The sequence below is a fragment of the Petromyzon marinus genome, unplaced genomic scaffold (assembly GCF_048934315.1).
Source record: "Petromyzon marinus isolate PM22_M1 ecotype Great Lakes invasive population unplaced genomic scaffold, UKy_Petmar_22M1.pri1.0 PM_Scaffold_108, whole genome shotgun sequence".
Taxonomy (NCBI): Eukaryota; Metazoa; Chordata; class Hyperoartia; order Petromyzontiformes; family Petromyzontidae; genus Petromyzon; species Petromyzon marinus.
This window is the reverse complement of record NW_027423067.1, coordinates 245,490-272,069: the sequence shown is the minus strand read 5'-3', so window position 1 is coordinate 272,069 and position 26,580 is coordinate 245,490. Positions and strand designations below refer to the sequence as shown.

The 26,580-nt window shown below is 46.9% G+C and overlaps 2 protein-coding genes and 2 long non-coding RNA genes across 4 annotated transcripts; all 4 read right to left on the bottom strand.

Annotated features, from left to right (window-relative positions):
• Window positions 1-522: 522 nt before the first annotated feature.
• On the bottom strand, window positions 523-2,978 carry LOC142922575 (nuclear RNA export factor 1-like). Its single transcript, XM_076063382.1, has 5 exons — window positions 2,831-2,978; window positions 2,542-2,611; window positions 1,550-1,732; window positions 875-935; window positions 523-669 (listed from the first exon to the last, which is right to left on the bottom strand). The coding sequence occupies exons 2-5, from the start codon at window positions 2,583-2,585 to the stop codon at window positions 634-636; spliced, it is 324 nt and encodes a 107-aa protein (XP_075919497.1). The 5' UTR covers window positions 2,586-2,611; window positions 2,831-2,978; the 3' UTR covers window positions 523-633.
• Window positions 2,979-3,321: 343 nt separating this feature from the next.
• LOC142922573 (uncharacterized) lies at window positions 3,322-6,139 on the bottom strand. The gene is made up of 4 exons (XM_076063381.1): window positions 5,661-6,139; window positions 4,659-4,748; window positions 3,680-3,729; window positions 3,322-3,461 (listed from the first exon to the last, which is right to left on the bottom strand). Exons 1-4 carry the CDS (start codon window positions 6,137-6,139, stop codon window positions 3,322-3,324), a joined length of 759 nt encoding a protein of 252 aa, XP_075919496.1.
• Window positions 6,140-6,216: 77 nt separating this feature from the next.
• LOC142922576 (uncharacterized) lies at window positions 6,217-8,125 on the bottom strand. Its single transcript, XR_012940167.1, has 3 exons — window positions 7,754-8,125; window positions 6,617-6,700; window positions 6,217-6,307 (listed from the first exon to the last, which is right to left on the bottom strand). It is a non-coding gene; the product is annotated as an uncharacterized LOC142922576 (long non-coding RNA).
• A 120-nt stretch (window positions 8,126-8,245) lies between these two features.
• On the bottom strand, window positions 8,246-10,587 carry LOC142922574 (uncharacterized). Its single transcript, XR_012940166.1, has 3 exons — window positions 10,191-10,587; window positions 9,202-9,379; window positions 8,246-8,280 (listed from the first exon to the last, which is right to left on the bottom strand). It is a non-coding gene; the product is annotated as an uncharacterized LOC142922574 (long non-coding RNA).
• Window positions 10,588-26,580: the final 15,993 nt, after the last annotated feature.

Here is a 26,580-nt window from a genome sequence, read left to right as displayed (position 1 = left end):
GGCTCCGACCTATTAATAAACTCCGCGTTCAAATCCAATAATATTTGTTTTATACATTTGTGGCGCCCATTGGAAAACATACAGTGGATATCTCAGAATATTGAAGTCAGCCCCTCCAAAGTCAAAATCCTGGCTCCACCCCTGCCAGTGGCACAGTGGTTAGTGCACTCTCCTGTGAACCTGGTAAACGGAGTTCAATGCCCACTTAATACAAATAACAGTGGTGCATATTTTAACGGGTCTTGGGCCTTCACGAGGCAGACTCAGCCTTAAAATGAGGTACAGGACATTGTACTGATGTTATCATAAATTCTTATAAAATGGTTACAATCTGTATTATCACTTTTACCAATACCCCAATGAAGCCCTCATACTTAAGAAATAAGGGTGTTGGAAACTGATTCTTTAAGTGAGCGCTATGCGAGCGGTCTGTACTGAGTACACCGCTATCTGGAGAGATCCACAATTTAATTTAGTCACCAAACAAGAATGCTTTAAAAAAATGTCACGACAGCCAAAATGTATAATATAATGAATATGTATTTACAATACAGAAAATCACGGTTTTGATACAAAAATAAATTTTGCGGTCAGGGTCCATTTGGTGGGGCGCTGCTTCTGGATGACGCCTGATCACAGAAACGCCTCCCCCGGAATCTTCCCTGCTTCCTGACGACGGGAACGACGATTGGCGACCGTGCAGGAGCCGCAGCCAAAACCGGAGCAGCAATTGCGATGAGGGAATGAGGAGAGGAGGGAACAGAGTGGAGAGGGAGACAAGCGGCATCATTAGCGACGGTCGCCAAAATGTGAACACGCCGGTGCAGTTGCGATTACGTGTGTCGGTCAGGATTGTGGGCGGCACGGTACTCACGTAGAGGTGGATGAAGTCGTCGGCCGCTTTGGAGAAATTCCAATTGTTCCGCTCCAGGCATCTGTGGAGGCGAGCGCGGACAGGAGGCAAAGAGAACGTCAGTGCCTTTTTTCCACAGTCCAGCTTGCAAGTCTAGTGCCTGGGCTGTGGACCAGATTCCTATGGCCACCTGAAACGGGTTCATGCCAGCTCCTGGTGAGAATCGACCGTGCAGCCCCATTACACAGTGCCGTTTGGCTCGCTTCTCAATGGGATCCACACGCTTGGAATAGCGCCGTCACGGGGTCAACGCAGCAGAGACGCACCGTCAAGTCGCCCCTCACTCGAGTCGACTTTATGGCCATATGTTTGTACAAAATTTGTCGAAACGTACCAAAAATTATCGTTTAAACTCGGGACCGGAGTAAGCCACCTCAAGCATACATTGTCTCCTTAATAATCTTTACAAAATGACTGACGCTTTCCTCTGTCTGTGGACAAAAGGGGTAGGGGGGAGTGAAGGGGCAAGAAGGACATAACAGTCCGAGTCTAAAGACCCTGGTGCCCCTATAAGGGTTTGGCAGAATAAATGGCTCCTGCTGGGCTGTGTCTCATTACTCTTGCAATGAAGCATGACATCATGCGTGTGTGCACGTGTGTGTGGCTGTAAGACAGTTCCCACGTGCTCTCGCCCACCTTTGCGACCACTCCGGTGTCATGTGGGATTTTTCAGCGAATGAATTGACTGTCTCCTGCTGGGACGAGGTGAGCGCAGTAAGCGGGCAGCTGCTGGACGTCGCTGATGTTGAGGCGAATGCAGGGGGCACCTCACTTGAAAGAGCTTCGCGGATGAACATCCGCTCACTCGCGACAGATGGCCTGCCGGGTGTCAACACAAGCAGGTCAAAAAAATAATAAGACATTACTTAGTTAAACAGCAAGCTAATGGAGCACCTGAAGGAAACACACATGGGCAAGGGGTCAACACTCTATCCCATACAGAAGACAAGATGGAGATTAGTCCACACTTGCTGTACTGCCTTCTGGAAAATCAAGAGTATGCAACTTCGTTAAGAAAGAAGCAAAGGAATGGGAGAGGGAGCAGAGGAAAGGAAAGCATGTATTGTCTGTGTGCGAAAACATGGTGTGTGTTTGTGGCTGTGTGTATATGATGTGTCATGTAGCCCGTATGCCCAGCCACCGCATGCCTAAACAGCTTTTGTTCGGCTGGATAAAGGGGGCTAAACGGGCGCGGAATGGGCTAGAGAAGAGATGGAGTGATGTGGTACAAGAGGATGTGGTCCTGAGTGGACTTGCCGATGACTGGTACCCGCCGTGTTAAAATCGGCCTCTGTGGAGGAGGCTCGTTAAGAATGCTACTGGGTAGTTGGAGGCAGTCGCCCTCCAACAACAATGGGGGAGGAGTGACGCTCAAAACAACGAGCGGAGCGCTGGGTGGCCAAAGCACAGCAAGTTGGCATAGTAGGGGGCACAGGTGGTGCATTGGCCAGCCATCTCAGTCGACCCGTAGCACCTGCGTCTGCCCCGTGACCTGCCACCGGGCGTTCCACACTTCAAGTGGCCTCAACGTGCACATAGGCTGGCACAAGCGCCGTGGTGACATCACTGCCACTTAGTGGCGAACGGCGGTTGTTATGATGTGTTGGGTCATGGTGCAAGTGACTCACCTGCCGTCCATGGTTGGCACCAATTGCACCACCCGCCAAAACATCTTCACAGACTCTTGGCAATGCTTGGCTGAGGATCGACACACACGACAAAGGTGCACGGGCGTCAAGAGAGAGCCACGCCATTAACATAAACCGCATGGCAGGATCAATTACAATGGTGAGGTGGTGCTTATGGCATGCAGTGCAGAATGCACCTGGTGTAGTTAAATGCAATGTCAGTGATGCTGGTGATGATGCTACTGCTGATGACGAAGCTGATGGTGAATGTGACTATGCAAATACTCACTCTCTTTGAAGAAGCCATGGACGGTGAAGTTGACCTGGGTATCCTGTAAAGTGAGAGTCACAAGTAAACACGACCGCCCATCATTTGTAAGCAACCCTAGAGGTGGAGACTGCAGGGTTGGGGTCTCGGCCAGGGTTAGTGCTGTGGCTAGAGTAAGTGTGAGTCTTGGCTTTTGTAAGTGTCAAGGTTTGAGAGAGAGAGAGATGTTGCTAGGGATTATAATGGGATCGAGTGTCAAGTCTAGGGATAATGTATATTTAAGGCCAAGAAGATGGCTTTAATCTCTCTTAAGAGTTACGTTTCACGTAATAATTCATGTTTAATCTTGGAAAGGTGGACATTTTACATAGATATAAGGGTATCAAAGAATAAGTCAAAATAATTATAGTAAAAATTCTAAGCATAAATTGAGGGCCTTGTGCACAGGAAAGGTTTGTAACTCAGGCCGCATAAGCTCAGCAATTTGTATTTAAGCAGAGCCAGCGGCTATGTCAATGAGGGCGTTTTGATGCAAGGCCACGGCTCACCGTGCCACGGCTGACGGTGGTGGTGAAGGAGGACATATCGTGATTCTTGTGCGTCAGCTCTTTGATGAAGTCCTCCGCCGTCAGCCGCTCGCACTTGAGCTGTGCTGTGGGATGAGGGGGCAGGAGGGCAACGAAACTGTGGTGATACGAGTGGCGACAGATATGCACATGGAACATTTATTTTGCACTGTACGTAGTCAACTGTTGCATCGGAGGTGCAGAGCAAGGAGAAAAAAACTGCATGGCGCACGGTGACAGAATGACATGAGCGGTGACACAGTGACGCGCGGATCTGCAAACATCGCTCGTGACCAACACTCACGTGAATCTTCTGGGGTCGACTTGTCTGGACCCTTCTCTCCCAGGCTGCTCCTGGAGGTAGAAACAAGATCCGGAGTGTTAGGAAACGGAGTGGCTACACTCACATCCACAAGTGTGATTTAATTTCCTTGTTTTCGCAAAGCATTTCTTCTGGTATCGTTGCGGAAACTGATGATTTTATTCCAGTTTTCGAAGCAATATTTCATTTCGAAGCATTTAAAGCAGGCTTCTGATTGGCTGCTTGCAGTTATATGTGAAAAACTCCACACGTTTCGGCGCACTTTAAATGGCCTGCTCTTTGATGTCGCTATAGAAGTTGTCATTAATGCTTATAACTGCCTGTACCGATGATAAGCAATGTAACACGTATTCTTGGTTCTTTTGGTAAAGTCACGTAGAAGGGAAACAATAAAATAATAAAAATATAAAACAATACAATTATCGCGACGTTTCGACTGCAACACAAGCAATCATCATCAGGTGTGAAAACCACAGCAAGAAAATTTTTCACGCCTGATGATTGCTTGTGTTGCAGTCGAAACGTCGTGAGAATTTAATTGTTTTATATTTTATTATTTTATTGCTTCCCTTCTACGTGATTTTACCGAAAGAACCAAGAATACGTGTTACATTGCTTATCATCGGAACAGGCAGTTATAAGCATTAATGACAACTTCTATAGCGTCATCAAAGAGCAGGCCATTTAAAGTGCGCCGAAACGTGTGGAGTTTTTCACGTAGCCGCAAGCAGCCAATCAGAAGCTTGCTTTAAATGCTTCGAAATGAAATATGGCTTCTAAAACTGGAATTAAAACATCAGTATCCGCAACGATACGAGAATCCCTGCAGTCACGAAAGCTTTAAATCAAAATTCAATGTAACATGGTCTCTCGGGAGCGGTCTGTGGCAAATACCAATTCATCCTTTCATGTGACAGGCTTGCTGGCCAGTTTGTGAGTGTTTGTGTGTTTGTCAGCTCACTCTGAGGGGGTGTAGATGGTGATGAGGGCATCCTTTTGATACTTCTTGAGCAGACCCTCGCGGTCTGCGGTATCATAAAGACCGTAGTACCTGCCAATGCACAAGCAACGCACTTTAATCACCGAGTGCGTAGCCAACTATCGATTCATAATGTCAACTCAATTATTTTGTTCACGATGCAAGTATAGAGTCGTGCTTGTGATGATAAAAGAGTCGCAATGAATTGTTGCATAAATAATTGGATGATGCAGTGGTGTAACAGTTATTATGCTGGACTTGCAAATCAGAGGTTGCCAGTGTAATGTTCTGTAAGCGAACGTTGAAGCAAAGGTGCAAAGTGATTGAATCCCCCCACCTCTGTCCAGCCAGCTGTCCACCACAGTTAGTTCAATTGGCAGTGTTGGGGTCAAGTGTGGGTACTCCCTACCCTTTCAAGATGTCCGGCCATTGTGGAAGACTAGGCAAAATACACGATAGAGGGTTCTCTACAGCTCTCCCTTTAGTGGAGTAGAATGCGCAAGGAATTACAGGGCTGCACTTTGATATTCAATGATAAATTCATGATAGAATTAAGATATTGGGACAAATCTGTAGAAGGGAGGCAGTACCTCCGGAAAACGGTAATAACGAGAGAGACGTGGTTTAAACAAAATATGCAGCGTAAAGAAACCATTCTAAGTGATTAGAAAAGTAAGTGGGTTTGAGCAGAACACACTGGCAGAAGGAATAATGGTCATTAGTCTAGACTAAGTACTGGGTGACATCCAAGGGAGGGAATGTGCCTACGGGCAAGGCCATCCAGGAGTTGGAGCGTATAAATGAGCTTGTCTATCGATTGTAGGTAGGTTATTCCATTGCAGGGCAGTTGTATAGTGATGGCTTGGGGAAGCATTTACCTAGCAGTGCATTGATCATTCCTGATGATGATGAAATATTACATAAAAGCATAGGCTGGGATACCCTCGTGTCTGAGTGAGTGCAGGGAATTGGAAGGCTCCTTACTCCTTGAGGAAGTTCGCGATGAGGCCTTGAATGTCGGCTGAGGTGGGCGGCAGAGCGATGGGAGGCTGAGCTGTGGGTGGCAGAGGTGTGGATGGCAGAGATGTGGGTGGCAGAGGTGTGGGTGGCAGAGGTGTGGGTGGCAGAGGTGTGGGAGGCTGAGGTGTGGTTGGCAGAGGTGTGGGTGGCAGAGGTGTGGGTGGCAGAGGTGTGGTTGGCAGAGGTGTGGGTGGCAGAGGTGTGGGTGGCAGAGGTGTGGGTGGCAGAGCAGTGGGAGGCTGAGGTGTGGTTGGCAGAGGTGTGGTTGGCAGAGGTGTGGGTGGCAGAGGTGTGGGTGGCAGAGGTGTGGGTGGCAGAGTTGTGGGTGGCAGACGTGTGAGTGGCAGAGGTGTGGGTGGCAGAGGTGTGGGTGGCAGAGGTGTGGGAGGCTGAGGTGTGGTTGGCAGAGCTGTGGGTGGCAGAGCTGTGCGTGGCAGAGCCATGGGAGCCCGATCTTCGCGAGGCTGAGCCTTGCGAGGTCAAGCCGTGGCTGGGAGAGCTGTGGGTCGCTCAGCTGCGGGAAGCACAGTCGGCGGCTGAGCAGAGGGTGCCATGACTTTGGGCACCATCATGGACATGGATGCGGGTGGCTGTGGCAGCTCAGCTTCTTCCTGTTGGTAACAAACAATGATGGTAATGAAGGTAATTACGATGATGTGAGTGGTGGTGATGAAGTTGATGTCAATGGTGAGTATGATGGTGTTGAGAGTAATGATAGATGTGATGATAACTTCTGATGTGCTAACACGTACAATCTGGTGTACCAACACATTCTGATGTATCAACACAGACACATTCTAATGTACCAACACGTAAACAATCTGATATACCAACATACAATCTGATGTACCAACACGTACACACAGAACGAAGGTGAGAGCAGAGCAGCCGCGTGCCGGCTGTACGCATGGCCTCCTCACCTCGATCAGCCGCTGGTCGTCCTTCGTTAGGTCCCCAGCGAGCGGAGACGGTGGGCCTAGGACTGGGCGCATCAAGACGATGGCCTGCAACACGGACAAAGCGGCGACACCGATCAGCTGGCCGCCGGCACGTTGGCACCCCTCCCTTACCTCGTTGGCCCGACAGGGATGCGACGATGCTCCCATTCGCTCGCGAAAGTTGCATCAATTTATGCGTGGGCATGTCTGTGTGTATGTGTCACAATTCTAATGCATGTTGTGCAACCAGGTGCGAGAGAACTCAAGAAACCAGGATATGCTTAATTTTCCACAGTGAGCCCTGGTCACCAATCACGTGTAAAGTATTCGATTTGCATTCAGTTCTTTGCTGTATCATTTTTGTACATAGGGGGAAAGATGGCAGCAAGATGGCAGAAATTTGGCAAATGGATCAAAGAAAATGGTAAAAATGAGATGGGAATAATGGGAAGCAGTAAAAACGAAATGATTAAAATGACATGAAAAAGTAAATTGATTCTTTAAATGAATCCCGGCTTCCACCAACAATTCAATGAGTTTGATGATTTATGACTATTTTTTATGATTTCGATTGCTGTAATCTTCATAGCTGTGGGTGGTCACACATGGTATATGAGCTATTCAACCCAAAATCAAATGATTCTTACACGTGTGACTAAACGCATGCATTATGTGTGCTGAAATGCATTTACCCATGCATAATTGCACACCTATTGGCCTAGCCCTCCAGTCCACTTTGGCTGTCTTTTCCAGCCATCCCAGGGGATTTCAATGGAACAACCAAGTAACCTCTTGGGGCCACTATGAAAGGCTACATGAGGATAATAATGATGCCCTCTAATTATCCAGGAGAGTCTTGCTCAGCCTCAAGACTTGTTCACGAGGATCCTGTATTAGGATTGTTCGCAAATTCCCTGAATGAGCATTGAGGTTGGAGGCAGAAGCTGCACTGTCCGGGGGAAAAACACGTACGCATTCAAGTCAAGTACGCTCAAAGATCTGGACAGATGTATTAAACAATCTATTGATATGCTGTGATCTCCAGCTATAAACAGCTGATGTAACATTTACATCTCATAGCGGTCGGCCTATCACCTCCTGCCTCCCCGACGCACTCACCCTATAGTTGTCGGGAAAGACAATTTTCCGTGACAGCGCCTTGAGGTTCAAGGCCACCATGTAGTTCACCACATAGAATGTTGCCATGTCTCCCTCAAAGTGGAACTGAGAAGAACACACATACAGACACAATATTGGAGAGAGGCACAGTGTTGTCATCAATGGTGTAGCGTGGTGGGCATGGTCCCATTGATGGACGAGATTTCTCATGCACAGCCCCTACCGTTTGGAATACCCTCCCACTCCACATCTGACAAATCGACACCATCACTTTGTTATTCAAATACAAGATCAAAGCCTTTTCATTAATCTGGGCATACAGTGATGAATAGAAAATCACAGTTTGGACATTTGACCAATAGTTTAAACACAGGATAGTTAAACCCAGGATGGATTGTAGGCAGTCCAGCTTGAACACATCGCTTAATCTCTCGCGCGCATACCTGCAACGGAGTGAAGGGCGTGCAGCAGCCCTGCTGCAGAAACTGCAGAAGCCCCTCCTTGCCGTACTTCCTCCCAAAAGGAATCTGGGGACACAAGAAGCAGTGGCCAGGAGTGAACAATAAGATATATTTCCTTTTATATAGCATCATTCATGCTAAAAGCATCCCACAACGGACATTAATAATTTTTCGGACCAAATCCCACATACAGCCACTGCCAAAGCAAATGAAAACCCTACGAGCAAGCAAAATCAAGAATCAACAAACAAGTTAAGAAATGGCACCAAAACAAAGGCACAAACAACAAAAAAGTGATCCCAACAAAGGAATTAGTTCATGAGGTCATATCCCAGACCCACAATCCCAAATTTCCAACCAAGCCAGCAAGACCCCAAGCAATTTGTAAACCTGCACGTGTACGTGTGTCTGCGGGGAGTGCTGGCTCAGTGGTTTGCACACTGCCCTACAAACCTTGGCCACCCAAGTTCAATTCCCGCTCATGGCCAAAAAAAGTGGTTGTTGGCCTCACTTAGGTCGACTCAGCTTTAAATGAGTACCTGGTGTCGTGTGTAAACATGAGCACTGAGGTAACAACCACACTATACCCTGAGGTGCTATGCTGGCCTTAAAAGGTGCCCACGAACAGCACCTGCTCCAACAGTTTGCGAAAGGCTTTCCGAAGGATTGTCCTTGTTACCCCCCTTTGGATCTGCCCCTGTATTATTACAATGCGTTTTTATTCAGGAGAGCTTCACTGAGTTTCAATACTCTTTTTGTGGAGGGTCCTTCCATGTTTTTTGCAGTGGGGGAGAGGGCAACATTGCTATGTGTCATCCCAATTGTGTAATTTGAATTCATTTTTTTTATTCCGACCATCACGCCAGCATATGACATCACTGGATAATTAAGGTCCACTGTAAAGCAGATAGCACGTAGTATGTTTACCAATAACACCACGGAGATAACCACCGACTGTGTCCACGTGTGTGCGGCCACTGCATTTACCGTGATCTGGTACCAAGTGGATGGTTCCTGGCTGACGTTGCGCGCCGGAGCACGGTACTCCGCCGACTCGGCCCGTGTCGTCACAGGTGGGACAACGCTCAACCGCTGCCACCGATGGCCCTCGGGACCGGAGGTGGTGTGCGACGGCGCACCACTTGGACCCAGCCTGCTCCACACTCTGATTGGAACACAACGAGAGGGCGCGGCGGTGAACGAGGAGCCGAAGGCAGCCACGCGAGCTAAGCATGCGGTTCACTTAAACGGAGACCGTGTCAAGTTTGATTCATGTTAATGTTGGTAGTGAAGAGTCCTAAGCCACCGGCGAGGAGATTCATTGAACAGAATGTAATCCATACATCGGCGAGTGTAAACAATATCTTGTAAATTTGACGACCTCGTTGGGTGGTAGAGGGTTAACGTCAAGCATTGGCACCACGTGGCCGAACACCAAAAACAAACGCGGATTCATTGTCCTGGCTATGCCAACCTACGCTTTAAGTTAGGCTGTGTCAAGGCTACACCCAGGGCTTTAACTTCTTTCTTACAAGTCGCTAGTAGACTACATCCCACCGACGTGTGGGATAGAGAAGAAACTCGTCAGTCAATAACACTGTGGCCTTAAAATAAGAAATGTATAATAGGCGACGTTTTGGGCAATGGCCCTACGAAGAAGGCTGTTGGGGCAAAGTATTGTCAGCGAGATATTAAAATATAAACATTGCACAATGACAAGCACTACATCTGGCTGTCTTTGGCTGCTAATGCTTACATACATTACCAGGTGATATCTTTTTTAAGCTGAGTCAACCTAGGAGAGACTCGGGACCGGTTCAATTATTGCTGGTCACTGATGTTAGCCATGGCTGGTAATAAACTCGGGTCAACCTGGTGTTGTTGTAGAGCAATGGGTCCCACTGCTCCACCACCCTGCACCCTGCTCGGCATGTACACATGCACACACGCTCGTGTGCACTCGCAGCTCTACTCACGATGGCCGCTTGGAACTCGGCCCATCGTGGTTCTCATCCACCGGATGGGAGCGGCAGAGTGGGGAACGTGGGGAACGTTGTCGGCGTGGTCCACCTCTTCCTTGCTCCCCTGCACCAATGCTGACAGTGCACATGCGGGACCCAATCGACTCCTCATCCACGGAGCATCGCACTCTCAGGGGGCTCCGGGACCTGTGTCGTGGGGCCGCAGGCTTGGTCGCTGTCCGCTTGTCAGGGTCTGCACACACAAGAGGGGGGTGTGGGGGTGCGGGGCACAAGAGTCTCAGTTTGGAGGTAAGAATGCGTGGATCAGGGGCACCCCAGTGGTTCTAGATTTAAAGCTTTCGTGACTGCTAGGATCCATACTCTTTGGTTCTATTGGGGAAAGTCACGTAGGTGAAAATAAAATAACAAAAAAATCACGACGTTTCGGCCACAACACAAGCGGCCTTCATCAGGTGAAGGGACGAGACTGTCTGGAGGACAGCGCTGGAGTGAGAGAAGCCACGCTTAGATCACGACCTTTAAGCTGTGTGAGAAGGAAAACACAAAGCGCCTTGACAAAGGAATTAGCATATAATTTAGCATTGAAATGGCTAATTGAAATAGCTAAGTTAAAGTATACACATCCGCAGAGGTACCCCTTGACAAAGGAATTAGCATAGAATTTAGCATTGAAATAGCTGAGTGATTAGCTTGTAACTGGTCACAGAAATAGCTATGTTAAAGTCAGAACATGTACATGAGTACTAGGTGCCTCGGTGAATGTATCTGCTCTGACTTTAACATAGCTATTTCTGTGACCAGTTACAAGCTAATCACTCAGCTATTTCAATGCTAAATTATATGCTAATTCCTTTGTCAAGGCGCTTTGTGTTTTTTCTTCTCACACAGCTTAAAGGTCGTGATCTAAGCGTGGCTTCTCTCACTCCAGCGCTGTCCTCCAGACAGTCTCGTCCCTTCACCTGATGAAGGCCGCTTGTGTTGTGGCCGAAACGTCGTCATTTTTTGTTATTTTATTTTCACCTACGTGACTTTACCCAATAGAACCAAAGAGTATGCACCCCAGTGGCTCGATGTTGACTACCTCGCCTGTGATAGAGGATATCGTGGGTTTGATCTCAACCCTGATGCCTGCATATTTGAAGTTTGCACGTTCTCCCCGTGGCCACGTGAATTGTTCTCCGGGTCCTCCGATTTTTCCCTCCACATGTAGAATCAATTTGCGTTTCGATTATTTGGCTGCTAAGCCAATTCTTTGAGCTATCATTTGTGGCCAGGTCGAAAAAGAGCTTAATTGCTCAGTGGGCTTCAGTTTAGAATTTACACGAAGGGATTCATGGTGGCGCAGAGACGCAATTAACTGTGTGTGGGGGGGGGGGAGAGTGAGAGAAGGGCTCGTGAAGATGGAAGGCGGCAGGATTGCAGCTGGGCAGGAGGAGGCAGGGAATTGGCTGAGGACTGGAGGGGAGAGATTTGGCAGGAAAGGAGGAACCGTTTGGAAGGTTTGAGAAAGATAATATATCAAGGGGGTGGTGCAGATGCGACCTCAGGTACCGGTACAGATCGCCTCGCCTCTTATCTCTACTCCACATACTCTCCGAACTTTCCCGTCTCATCTCACTCTACTCCACACTCTCCTACCTTACCATATCATCTCTATTCCATTCCACTCTCCTAACTCTCCCGTCTCTACTCCACACACTCTCCAAACTCTCCCATCTCATCTATCTCCTCCACACACCCTCTGAACTTTCCTGTTTCACCTCTCTACGCCACTCACCTCCAAAAACCACCGTCCGCATGCACAGACTGTGCTTGTGGTCCATCTCCATGGACCGCTGTCGCTTGGCAGCGCTCTCTTCCTCCTCCGGGTCACGACCTCCTCGCTTGCGGCGCCGACCCTCTGCGCAGCAGCACCCAGAGATGTACCACCACTGCGTCTCACTCTACCTATCACTTAGAGGTACCATCGCGTCTCCCTCTCTATCCATCACTTAGAGGTTCCACCACCGCCTCTTCCTCTACCCATCAGTGAGAGGTACCACCACGTCTTCCTCTCCCCATCACTGAGAGGAGCCACCACCGCGTCTCCCTCTACCAATCACTGAGAGGTACCACCAAGTCTTCCTCTACCCATCACTGTGCCCCCCACACAGCTACCCCCCCGTTCTCTCGCTTGTGCTATGGGGCCGTCCATAAATGACGTCACGCGATTTTGGACGATTTTAGACCCCCCCCCTCGTCACAAAAAGTCAGACCTCCCCTCAAATATGATGTAACAAAACTCTGCCCCCCCCCCCAAATTATATTTCCATTTTGAAAATAAAACATGCTTTAATCGCTTTAAACTATTGTCATTGTAGTGCGTATTTAATGTGGCGCTGCATTCAGATGTTATAGGAGAAAAGACGTATACAAAACTGAGGCTTTGGAAAGCTTAAATTTAGCATAAAATTCACTTGAAAATATTCAACGTCTAACTAAAACTGCATATGTGCAGAATATATTGAAATTATCTTATAATCATAAAATATAAAAAGTAATTATAACTATTAAAAAAATACTTTAAACTTTGTGGTATAACAAAGCAAAATGTACAATTATAACAATCATATATTCATTCCACAGAATGAAAAACCCTGGTAGAATCATTAGAATCAAAATGTTTCATAACAATCATTAAAACAAATTCAAAATGTAAGCTTCTCCATTCTCCCATGGAAAAGCAAAATGCTCCTTCATGGAATAAATAAAAGGTGACCTTAGTAAATTTAAATAATCAAATAGTTAATAATGAAAATTAATAAATAAAAATTCGTGTTATAACAATTCTATAGAATGAGAATAAAATAATAAATTGATAAAATAAAATAACACAATAATATTCTCACGACGTTTCGGCACACAACACAAGCGGCCTTCATCAGGTGAAGGGACGAGACTGTCTGTCACTCCAGCGCTGTCCTACCAGACAGTCTCGTCCCTTCACCTGATGAAGGCCGCTTGTGTTGTGGCCGAAACGTCGTGAGAATATTATTGTGTTATTTTATTTGATCAATTTATTATTTTATTCTCATTCTACGTGACTTTACCGAAAAAACCAAAGAAGATGAATCCTTGCAGTCACGAAAGCTTTAAATCGAAATGTCACAATTATATATTTATTTAAAGTGGCGCATTTTGATGTGACGTCACATTTCTCAAACCCACCCCACCCCCCCGTCACACATCGTCACAAATGTCTGACCCCCCCCCCCCCCCCCCACTAGGTGCTAGACGTCATTTATGGACGGCCCGTGTTTATTTTACACGAGTGATGAGTTAGCCGTGTGTGTGGTGTGTAATAAAGTTTATCGTGTACATATTTTACTGGACATGTTAAACAAGAGCTCCATAAAATAATAAATTGATAAAATAAAATAACACAATAATATTCTCACGACGTTTCGGCCACAACACAAGCGGCCTTCATTAGGTGAAGGGACGATATTGGAGGCTTTTGCGACCAATATCCAGAAGAGGTTTTTTGGGTTAGATCGCGTAAATATATAAATGTGTCGTTAAAACCCGCCACCACCCAACACAGCCAACTAGTAAGGGTTGTCACGTAAACACAACATGCCAATTCGTCACGAGTACAGCACACCGGTGTGTTGGAGAGCTAAGCCACAATATTTACAATCTGAGTATGACGTTTCACCAGTAATTACAACTAGCTTCATCAGGCGACAGCCAGATTTGTGGAGAAGTCTAAATGTTTCGTTCCTTATATAGAGGCGTAGATGTGGTGATCACACTTCTGCGCTCTTGCGCAAAGTGGGGGGGGGGGGGGGGAGAATTATGAGTCAACGTACATCATGTGCATTATGACAGCCCTTTCATCTTGTCCTTCCTGTCCATTGTGTGTATTAAAATAGCTGTACCAACGGTAATCCCTATTGAAATATGGTGCCCTTTATAGGCATGCATTTAAATAATGTATTATTTGATGATTCTCTTCCACGCAGCACTAAAGAGGTAGCTATCTGAACGGTTACAATTATTCATAATTCTTTCAATTTCGAAAGCTTCTCTAATTAGCCTTGGCCAGTAGTAGCTGGTTTTGCACAGAAGTTCAACATTTTCTAAATCAAATTTTGATTTAAAGCTTTCGTGACTGCAGTAATTCATATTCTTAGCTCTTTCGGTAAAGTCACGTTGAAGGGAAACAATAAAATAATAAAATATATAACAATAAAATTCTCACGACGTTTCGACCATAACACAAACGGTCATGATCAGGTTATTTTATTGTTTCCCTTCAACGTGACTGATGATGACCGTTTGTGTTATGGTCGAAACGTCGTGAGAATTTTATTTTTTTATATATATTATTATTTTATTGTTTCCCTTCAACGTGACTTTACCGAAAGAGCGAAGAATATTTTCAAAATCAATTGAGTGTCCTTGTTGGCACGCGTATTCTGTTACTGCTGACAGTTGTATTTGGGAGTATTTAATATTTCTCTGATGTTCTTTTCGTCTCGTGCTGATCATTCGTCCTGTTTGCCCAACATAACATTTGCCACATGTGTGTTTGCCCAACATAACATTTGCCAGGTATTTGACACATTAGGGCAGCTGACAGTTGTTGTATCTATAGGCCTTTTCCAAAATTGATATTAATAATACTTGCCGGAATTTTTTAAATAAATAAATAACACCCGCTACGACAAGGACCAGCAAACAGCAGCTGGAGATCGTAAAAAGGCCATTTAAAATAAAGAAATAAAGCCCTCCGTTGCGACTATTTGAAAAATCTCCAGATTGCCAAAGGACAATTCACCTATTTGATGTAACACAGCCGCCCGGGGTCACCAAAAGGGAAGGGGGAATTCCAGGCTTCAGGGACCCCCCCCCCCTCCGCCAGCCCGCTAAGTTGTGACGCCACGCGCACAAGCGAGTTTAAACAATTGTGCTCTTCTTTGCTATTAAAACAACGGTTAAAGTTCTGAACTCAACTACAAGTATAAGCTAACATTATCAATCCTCACACTCACTCCAATTAAAAACCAGGCCACAATTCTAGATTTGAAGCTTTCGTGACTGCAAGGATCCATACTCTTTGGTTCTTTTCGGTAAAGTCACGTAGGTAAAAAATAAAATAACAAAAATCACGACGTTTCGGCCACAACACAAGTGGCCTTCATCAGGTGGAGGGACTGTGCTGTCATGAGGGCAGCGTTGGAGTGAAAACAGCCAAGCCCAGGTCGCGTCCTTTAAGCTGTGTGGGAGGAAGCAAAAACGCTTTGACAAAGGAATTAGCATAAACATGAGCATGATGTACGTAGGAGGTACATGGACCATGATGGACCAGGAGCGGGTGGGGACCATGACGGACCAGCAGCGGGGGGGGGGGGGGGGGGAGTAGAGTGAGTGAGTGGAGTGAGTGGAGTGAGTGAGTGGAGTGAGTGAGTGAGTGGAGTGAGTGAGTGGAGTGAGTGAGTGGAGTGAGTGATTGGGGTGAGTGGAGTGAGTGAGTGGAGTGAGTGAGTGGAGTGGAGTGAGTGAGTGGAGTGGAGTGAGTGAGTGAGTGGAGTGAGTGAGTGGAGTGAGTGAGTGGAGTGAGTGAGTGAGTGGAATGAGTGAGTGGAGTGATGAGTGAGTGAGTGGAGTGAGTGAGTGGAGTAAGTGGAGTGAGTGAGTGAGTGGAGTGAGTGAGTGGAGTGGAGTGAGTGAGTGGAGTGAGTGAGTGGAGTGGAGTGAGTGAGTGAGTGGAGTGAGTGAGTGGAGTGAGTGAGTGAGTGGAGTGAGTGAGTGGAGTGGAGTGAGTGAGTGGAGTGAGTGAGTGGAGTGAGTGAGTGAAGTGGAGTGAGTGAGTGAGTGGAGTGAGTGAGTGGAGTGAGTGAGTGGAGTGAGTGATGTGAGTGAGTGGAGTGAGTGGAGTGAGTGAGTGAGTGGAGTGAGTGGAGTGAGTGAGTGAGTGAAGTGGAGTGAGTGAGTGAGTGGAGTGAGTGAGTGAGTGGAGTGAGTGAGTGAGTGAGTGAGTGAGTGGAGTGAGTGAGTGAGTGGAGTGAGTGAGTGAGTGGAGTGAGTGAGTGATGAGTGAGTGAGTGAGTGAGTGAGTGGAGTGAGTGAGGGGGAGTGAGTGGAGTGAGTGCAGTGAGTGAGTGAGTGGAGTGAGTGAGTGGAGAGAAATAAGCAGTTGTGATTGTTTGGGATACCACTACTTGAAAAAATATCTTGTACCATTGAAAATTAGTTTAATGTTTGATTTGATTTAGAACATGTTTCAATGATTGTCTGTGTTTGTAAATCTGATTTACAAACACAGACACAATTTCAACCGAGAGGATGGTTTCAAATATGATTTACAAACACACACAATTTCAACCGAGAGGATGGTTTCAAATCTGATTTACAAACACAGACACAATTTCAACCGAGAGGATGGTTTCAAATCTGATTTACAAACACAGACACAATTTCAACCGAGAGGATGGTTTCAAATTAAGCAATCATTGAAACATGTTCTAAATCAAACCAAACATTAAACTAATTTTCAACGGTACAAGACATTTTTTCAAGTAGTGGTATCCAAACTTTCACAACTGATTATTTCTCTCCACTCACTCACTCACTCCACTCACTCACTCCACTCACTCACTCACTCCACTCACTCACTCACTCCACTCACTCACTCACTCCACTGACTCCACTTACTCCGCTCACTCACTCCACTCCACCCCACTTACTCCGCTCACTCACTCCACTCACTCACTCACTCCACTCACTCACTCCACTCACTCCACTCACTCCACTCACTCACTCACTCCACTCACTCCACTCATTACTCATTCCACTCACTCCACTCACTCACTCACTCCACTCACTCACTCCACTCACTCACTCCACTAACTCCACTCACTCACTCACTCCACTCACTCACTCCACTCACTCATTCCACTCACTCCACTCACTCACTCACTCCACTCACTCACTCCACTCACTCCATTCACTCCACTCACTCCACTCCACTCACTTCACTCACTCACTCCACTCACTCCACTCACTCCACTCACTCACTCCACTCACTCACTCAATCACTCCACTCACTCACTCCACTCACTCACTCCACTCACTCACTCCACTAACTCCACTCACTCACTCACTCCACTCACTCACTCCACTCACTCATTCCACTCACTCCACTCACTCCACTCACTCATTCCACTCACTCCACTCACTCACTCACACACTCACTCACTCCACTCACTCCATTCACTCCACTCCACTCACTTCACTCACTCACTCACTCCACTCACTCACTCCACTCACTCCACTCACTCACTCACTCACTCCACTCACTCCACTCACTCCACTCACTCCACTCCACTCACTATACTCACTCACTCACTCCACTCACTCACTCACTCTACTCACTCACTCACTCCACTCACCCCACTTACTCCGCTCACTCACTCCACTCACTCACTCACTCCACTCACTCACTCACTCCACTCACTCACTCCACTCACTTCACTCACTCACTCACTCCACTCACTCACTCCACTCATTCACTCATTCCACTCACTCCACTCACTCCACTCACTCACTCCACTCACTCACTCCACTCACTCACTCACTCCACTCACTCACTCCACTCACTCCACTAACTCCACTCACTCACTCCACTCACTCACTCCACTCACTCATTCCACTCACTCCACTCACTCACTCACTCCACTCACTCCATGCACTCCACTCACTCCACTCCACTCACTTCACTCACTCACTCCACTAACTCACTCCACTCACTCCACTCACTCACTCACTCCACTCACTCCACTCCACTCACTCCACTCCACTCACTCCACTCCACTCACTCCACTCACTCACTCACTCCACTCCACTCACTCACTCTACTCTCTCACTCACTCACTCCACTCACTCACTCCCCTCACCCCAATCACTCACTCACTCCACTCACTCACTCCACTCACTCCACTCACTCGCTCACTCCACTCACTCACTCACTCCACTCACTTACTCCACTCACTCACTCTACTCCCCCCCACCCCCCCGCTGCTGGTCCGTCATGGTCCCCACCCGCTCCTGGTCCATCATGGTCCATGTACCTCCTACGTACATCATGCTCGTTTTAATGCTAATTCCTTTGTCAAAGCGTTTTTGCTTCCTCCCACATAGCTTAAAGGACGCGACCTGGGCTTGGCTGTTTTCACTCCAATGCTGCCATCATGACAGCACGGTCCCTTCACCTGATGAAGGCCACTTGTGTTGTGGACGAAACGTCGTGATTTTTGTTATTTTATGTTTTACCTACGTGACTTTACCGAATAGAACAAAAAAAAACCAGGCCACAATCTACATCAGTGAATCATTACCCATTTATTAATTCGATACTAAATGACCGAAGCCTCAAGAATAGTTCTGGCAGTCAGAGTTATTTCTAAGTCAAAACAACTTCTCTAACCTCAGGACATCAGGAATAAAATAAAATAAATAACTCATACATAATAGCCCAGACCCTCGGATACAGGCGAGGAGCAAAAGTTAATACAATGTTAAATCACAAATCTTGGGAACAGAAACAGATAATAACGATGCAATGTTACATCAAGGGTTATCGAGATGGAATCAGGCGCAATGGGACGGGCTTACACAGCCAAGATAGACTGTGTTTCATTAGGAAGGAGCCTCCCGGCCGCATTTGTCTTCCCGCAGCGCGGGAGAGTGGGAATTTAACACCAGAGCGAGGGAAATGTATTATCGCTGGGGCCATCTGTACACACTGCGCTGGACTTAATGATACACACACGGACTACACCCCCCCCCCCCACAACGCAGAGTGGGCATCTGTTTTTTTTCTCTCTCGCAAGAGACGCGGAGAGAGAATTTCACGTTTAAGCTCGGCAAGGGACAGCGAGACGGCAGATCGGAAGAGGACATCAAGCCAGCTCTGAGGCATGGCCTCGAGACATTAGCAGTGGGTGCTGCGTCCCGCAAAGAAGAGGGGCGAGGTGATGTTAGGTGCTGAGTTCGGCATGGACCGATAGAGTATCGCTGAAAGTTATTCTACATTCATCCTGATGTTTTGAGTCGCCTGCAGAATCGAGGATTGTGATAAGCTGTATTGTACTAAGCAATCAGAGTTGTGTAAGAGGTGTGCAAATACAATTTGCAAGTTTTGAGAGTGAGCGACAATAGCTCTCGACAGTTCAACAAGGCACAGCTCGGCGAGCGCCAGAAGAGGGCGGCGAGCGGCCGGCTCCAAGGGGCCCCGCGATCAACTGAGGATGGTGAGGCTCGCCGAGTAGCGATGTATCAACGAGCGTGAGTTCAGAGCTGAAAGACGAAGTATCGCACAGAAACTTTTATTTCTACATCGAATGCCAGCTCCCAGCTGCAGCGCAACCAGCCGCCCGTGAGCAAGAGTGCCAGCGAACCAGCGGCGAGCGTGATCGTGCGCATCTCCACGGAGAGAGCGCGTGCGGTGCAGCTCATCATCCAGCAGCGGAAAGAGCCCGACCAGCTGCCCGTGAGCAAAAGAGTCAGCGACCAGCGGATCAGCTCAGCATCGGCCAGCGGAAGAAGACGGCGACCAACCTGAAGACCAGCCAACCAACGACGCAGAAGAAGACTCTACAACTCGCCCAGAATGGCGAGACTCGCTGTTAGCGACATGCTACGCCGTGCGAATGCAGCACCATCAGAAGAAGTATCGCTCTAAAAGCATTCCGCTCTGAACCTTGACACTCAAAGGTCACTGCAGTGATAGCTAAGCTGACGAGAATCCCAGCATCAGCCACCAGAGGGTGCTCATCGCCAGAGAGAGCGCCACCAAGCGACGCCAACGGCGAGCACCTTCGCCAACAGCAACAGACGAGCTGCGGGCGCCGTCTGCCGACGGATCATCGCGCCTACAGCGCACCGTGTCAACTCGTCCACCTGCTGCGGGGCCGAACACCGGCCGGCCGCGTGAAAGAGGAAAACCCCGCTGTTCGTATGATATGCACTCTGCCCCACACTGCCACCACACCGCCACCACACCACCTGGCGTCTTCTTGACGCAAAGAATTGATTCCGAACACTGGTCCACTCAACCCAATTCATATCACTCAACACACACACGAACCATTAAGAAGCCTAATCGTCAAGTACGTGAACCATCAGTGGCCGCGAAAGCGTCATGGCTCACCGAGTGATGAGAATACGTCGTTTTAAGTACATTAATTTTTTTGGTAATTTGTACTTCCAATCGCATAAATTACCAATAGATTCATCAATATAAATTAAGCCTTTGAAACCTTCGCCACGAAACTCTACGCTCACGGGGAAATGAGCGTGTAAACCCGTTTCCTTATCAGACAATCTTGTCCACAAATTAATTAAAGTTCGGCCCAAGTTAAGGATCTCGTGGGAGAACACGCACACCATCGCACGCCCTTACTCTAAGCCATTTCTTTAATCATATAATCTTGCCAATGAATCTATTTACGTATATTAGTGCCTTAGAGAATAATAATTGTTTTGACTGCCTTTTCGCATGAATATCGTCGGATGAACTTTTAAGGACTTTTTATTCGTATTTTCCGTATGCTCGTGGTACTCAGAGGAAATAATCAATTGTTCTGTTACCCAATTAACAACGTGATTATTGAGGGTTGAAAAGATGGATCAATGAATGAACATCGCCTGTAGTACTGTGCTGACAATTTCAAGTACAAGAATTTGCATATTAGAGTGTTAAGGTTTTTGTTGAGAATAGAGCACATGCATGTTTTAACGACTCTCTCTATCACCAATTAAGCTCACGTTACGCTGTGGAATTAATCATGTGTGCAGTTGCCAAAGTGATACAACGCAATCGTTGATGTTTACTGTGTTGATGCTGTGTTGAAAATTCCAAGCTTGAGAGTTCGCATGTAAAGTTAAGGTTTCGTTTAGAATAAAATTGATCAACGCAGAAGTGGTTGCGTGTTTCTTTCCTGATTTCATGCGTAACAATCTTATTTATAAGAACTGTATTCTGTGCTGCGATCTGAATTTGGAGACCTGACGTAAACACACTAATACATGCTCCGTAAATGTTAAAGCGAGAATAATTGTATTACCGAGCGTTAATACGAACCTACAGTGAGGGAAACAAGTATTGGATCCCCTGCTGATTTTGTATGTTTACACACTGACAAAGAAATGATCAGTCTATCATTTTAATAGTAGGTTTATTTGAACAGTGAGAGACAGAATAACAACAACAAAATCCAGAAAAACGCATGTCAAAAATGTTATAAATTGATTTGAATTTTAATGAGGGAAATTAGTATTTGACCCCTCTGCAAAACATGACATAGTACTTTGTGGCAAAACCCTTGTTGGCAATCACAGAGGTCAGACGTTTCTTGTAGTTGCCCACCAGGAGAGATTTTGTCCCACTCCTCCTTGCAGATCTTCTTCAAGTCATTACGGTTTCGAGGCTGACGTTTGGCAACTCGAACCTTCAGCTCCCTCCACAGATTTTCTATTGGATTAAGGTCTGGAGACTGGCTAGGCCACTCCAGGACCTTAATGTGCTTCTTCTTGAGTCACTCCTTTGTTGCCTTGGCCGTGTGTTTTGGGTCATTGTCATGCTGGAATACCCATCCACAACCCATTTTCAATGCCCTGGCTGAGGGAAGGAGGTTCTCACCCAAGATTTGACGGTACATGGCCCCGTCTATCGTCCCTTTTATGCGGTGAAGTTGTCCTGTCCCTTTAGCAGAAAAACACCCCCAAAGCATGATGTTTCCACGTCCATGTTTGAACGTGGTCATAGGCAGCATTCCTCCTCCCCCAAACACGACGAGTTAAGTTGATGCCAAAGAGCCCCATTTTGGTCTCATCTGACCACAACACTTTCACCCAATTGTCCCTTGAGCAGGGGGACCTTGCGGGCGCTGCAGGATTTCAGTCCTTCACGGCGTAGTGTGTTACCAATTGTTTTCTTGCTGACTATGGTCCCAGCTGTCTTGAGATCATTGACAAGATCCTCACGTGTAGTTCTGGGCTGATTCCTCACCGTTCTCATGATCATTGCAACTCCACGAGGTAAGAGCTTGCATGGAGCCCCAGGCCGAGGGAGATTGACAGATCTTTTGTGTTTCTTCCATTTGCGAATAATCGCACCAACTGTTGTCACCTTCTCACCAAGCTGCTTAGCAATGGTCTTGTAGCCCATTCCAGCCTTGTGTAGGTCTACAATCTTGTCCCTGACATCCTTGGAGAGCTCTTTTTTGTCTTGGCCATGGTGGAGAGTTTAGAATCTGATTGATGGATTGCTTCTGTGGACAGGTGTCTTTTATACAGGTAACAAGCTGAGATTAGGAGCACTCCCTTTAAGAGGAGCACTTAGGAGCACTCCCTTTAAGAGTGTGCTCCTAATCTCAGCTTGTTACCTGTTTAAGAGACACCTGGGAGCCAGAAATCTTTCTGATTGAGAGGGGGTCAAATACTTATTTCCGTCATTAAAATGCAAAGCAATTTATAACATTTTTGACATGCGTTTTTCTGGATTTTCTTGTTGTTATTCTGTCTCTCACTGTTCACAGTGACAAATATACGTAAATAGATTCATCGGCAAGATTATATGATTAAAGAAATGGCTTAGAGTAAGGGCGTGCGATGGTGTGCGTGTTCTCCCACGAGATCCTTAACTTGGGCCGAACTTTAATTAATTTGTGGACAAGATTGTCTGATAAGGAAACCGGTTTACACACTCATTTCCCCGTGAGCGTAGAGTTTCGTGGCGAAGGTTTCAAAGGCTTAATTTATATTGATGAATCTATTGGTAATTTATGCGATTGGAAGTACAAATTACAAAAAAATGTAATGTACTTAAAACGACGTATTCTCATCACTCGGTGAGCCGCGACGCTTTCGCGGCCACTGATGGTTCACGTACTTGACGATTAGGCTTCTTAATGGTTCGTGTGTGTGTTGAGTGATATGAATTGGGTTGAGTGGACCAGTGTTCGGAATCAATTCTTTGCGTCAAGAAGACGCCAGGTGGTGTGGTGGCAGTGTGGGGCAGAGTGCATATCATACGAACAGCGGGGTTTTCTTCTTTCACGCGGTCGGCCAGAGTTCGGCCCCGCAGCAGGTGGACGAGTTGACACGGTGCGCTGTAGGCGCGATGATCCGTCGGCAGACGGCGCCCGCAGCTCGTCTGTTGCTGTTGTCGAAGGTGCTCGCCGTTGGCGTCGCTTGGTGGCGCTCTCTCTGGCGATGAGCACCCTCTGGTGGCTGATGCTGGGATTCTCGTCAGCTTAGCTATCACTGCAGTGACCTTTGAGTGTCAAGGTTCAGAGCGGAATGCTTTTCGAGCGATACTTCTTCTGATGGTGCTGCATTCGCACGGCGTAGCATGTCGCTAAACAGCGAGTCTCGCCATTCTGGGCGAGTTGTAGAGTCTTCTTCTGCGTCGTTGGTTGGCTGGTCTTCAGGTTGGTCGCCGTCTTCTTCCGCTGGCCGATGCTGAGCTGATCCGCTGGTCGCTGACTCTTTTGCTCAAGGGCGGCTGGTCGGGCTCTTTCCGCCGCTGGATGATGAGCTGCGCCGCACGCGCTCTCTCCGTGGAGATGCGCACGATCACGCTCGCCGCTGGTTCGCTGGCACTCTTGCTCACGGGCGGCTGGTTGCGCTGCAGCTGGGAGCTGGCATTCGATGTAGAAATAAAAGTCTTTGAGCGATACTTCGTCTTTCAGCTCTGAACTCACGCTCGTTGATACATCGCTACTCGGCGAGCCTCGCCATCCTCAGTTGATCGCGGGGCCCCTTGGAGCCGGCCGCTCGCCGCCCTCTTCTGGCGCTCGCCGAGCTGTGCCTTGTTGAACTGTCGAGAGCTATTGTCGCTCACGCTCAAAACTTGAAAATTGAATTTGCACACCTCTTACACAACTCTGATAGCTTAGTACGATACAGCTTATCGCAATCCTCGATTCTGCAAGCGACTCAAAACATCAGGATGAATGTAGAATAACTTTCAGCGATACTCTATCGGTCCATGCCGAACTCAGCACCTAACATCACCTCGCCCCTCTTCTCTGCGGGACACAGCACCCACTGCTAATGTCTCGAGGCCATGCCTCGGAGCTGGCTTGATGTCCTCTTCCGATCTGCCGTCTCGCTGTCCCTTACCGAGCTTAAATGTGAAATTCTCTCTCCTCTCTTCGTGTCTCTTGCGAGAGAGAAAAAAAAACAGATGCCCAGTCTGCGTTGTGGTGGGGGGGGTGTAGTCCGTGTGTGTATCATTAAGTCCAGCGCAGTGTGTACAGATGGCCCCCGCGATAATAAATTTCCCTCGCTCTGGTGTTAAATTCCTGCTCTCCCGCGGGAAGACAAAGGCGGCCGGGAGGCTCCTTCCTATGGAACACAGTCTATCTTGGCTGTGTAAGCCCGTCCCATTCCACCTGATTCCATCTCGATTACCCTTGATGTAACATTGCATCAATATTATCTGTTTCTGTCCCCAAGATTTGTGATTTAACATTGTATTAACTTTTGCTCCTCGCCTGTATCCGAGGGTCCGGGCTATTATGTATGAGTTATTTATTTTATTTTATTCCTGATGTCCTGAGGTTATAGAATTTGTTTTGATTTAGAAATAACTCTGACTGCCAAAACTATTCTTGAGGCTTCGGTCATTTAGTATCGAATTAATAAATGGGTAATGATTCACTGATGTAGATTGTGGCCTGGTTTTTAAATGGAGTGAGTGTGAGGATTGATAATGTTAGCTTATCCTTGTAGTTGAGTTCAGAACTTTAACCGTTGTTTTAATAGCAAAGAAGAGGACAATTTTTTAAACTCGCTTGTGCGCGTGGCATCACAACTTAGCGGGCTGACGAAGGGGGGGGGGGGGGGGGTCCCTGAAGCCTGGAATTCCCCCTTCCCTTTTGGTGACCCCGGGCGGCTGTGTTACATCAAATAGGTGAATTGTCCTTTGGCAATCTGGAGATTTTTCAGATAGTCGCTAACCTCCCTTTGCCCCGGAGTTTATTATTTATTTATGTAAAATGGCCTTTTTACAATCTCCAGCTGCTGTTTGCTGGTCCTTGTCGTAGTGGGTGTTATTTATTTATTCATAAAAAAATACCGGCAAGTATTATTAATATCAATTTTGGAAAAGGCCTATAGATACAACAACTGTCAGTTGCCCTAATGCGTTAAATACCTGGCAAATGTTATGTTGGGCAAACAGGACGAATGATCAGCACGAGATGAAAAGAACATCAGAGAAATATTAAATACTCCCAAATACAACTGTCAGCAGTAGCAGAATACGCGTGCCAACAAGGACACTCAATTGATTTTGAAAATGTTGAACTTCTTTGCAAAATCAGCTACTACTGGCCAAAACTAATTAGATAATCTTTCGAAATTGAAAGAATTATAAATAATTGTAACCGTTCAGATAGCTACCTCCTTAGTGCTGCGTGGAAGAGAATAATCAAATAATACATTATTTAAATGCATGCCTATAAAGGGCACCATATTTCAATAGGGATTACCGTTGGTACAGCTATTTTAATACACACAATGGACAGGAAGGACAAGATGAAAGGGCTCGCATAATGCACATGATGTACGTTGACTCATAATTCTCCCCCCCCCCCCCCCCCACTTTGCGCAAGAGCGCAGAAGTGTGATCACCACATCTACGCCTCTATATAAGGAACGAAACATTTAGACTTCTCCACAAATCTGGCTGTCGCCTGATGAGGCTAGTTGTAATTACTGGTGAAACGTCATACTCAGATTGTAAATGTTGTGGCTTGGCTCTCCAACACACCGCTGTGCTGTACTCGTGACGAATTGGCATGTTCTGTTTATGTGACAACCCTTACTAGTTGGCTGTGTTGGGTGGTGGCGGGTTTTAACGACACATTTATATATTTACGTGATCTAACCCAAAACACCTCTTATGGATATTGGTCGCAAAAGCCTACGTGTTAAACTCGGTTATAACTGTTTTTGTACTGTACGCGATGTTGTTGCTGCTTGCTAAGACATCTGACTCGGTTATAACTGTGTTAGGTTTTGTACTGTACACGATATTCACGCAAAATGTTTTCTCATTTCCTGTTTCAGAATATGGTTTCAGTTTGGAGTTCTACAAAGTTGACCCAATACCAGCCAGCAGAGCAGGGGTCGGGAACCTATGGCTCGCGAGCCAGATGTGGCTCTTTTGATGATTGCATATGGCTCGCAGATTAAACAAAATATTCTCACTTGTTTTAATCCATCCATCGATTTTTCACTGCGCATGTCCTGTTCAGGGCTGCAGGAGCAATTATCCATTATTTTAATTGGATGATACTGGCCTACGTTTGCCGTTGCTGGGTAAAAC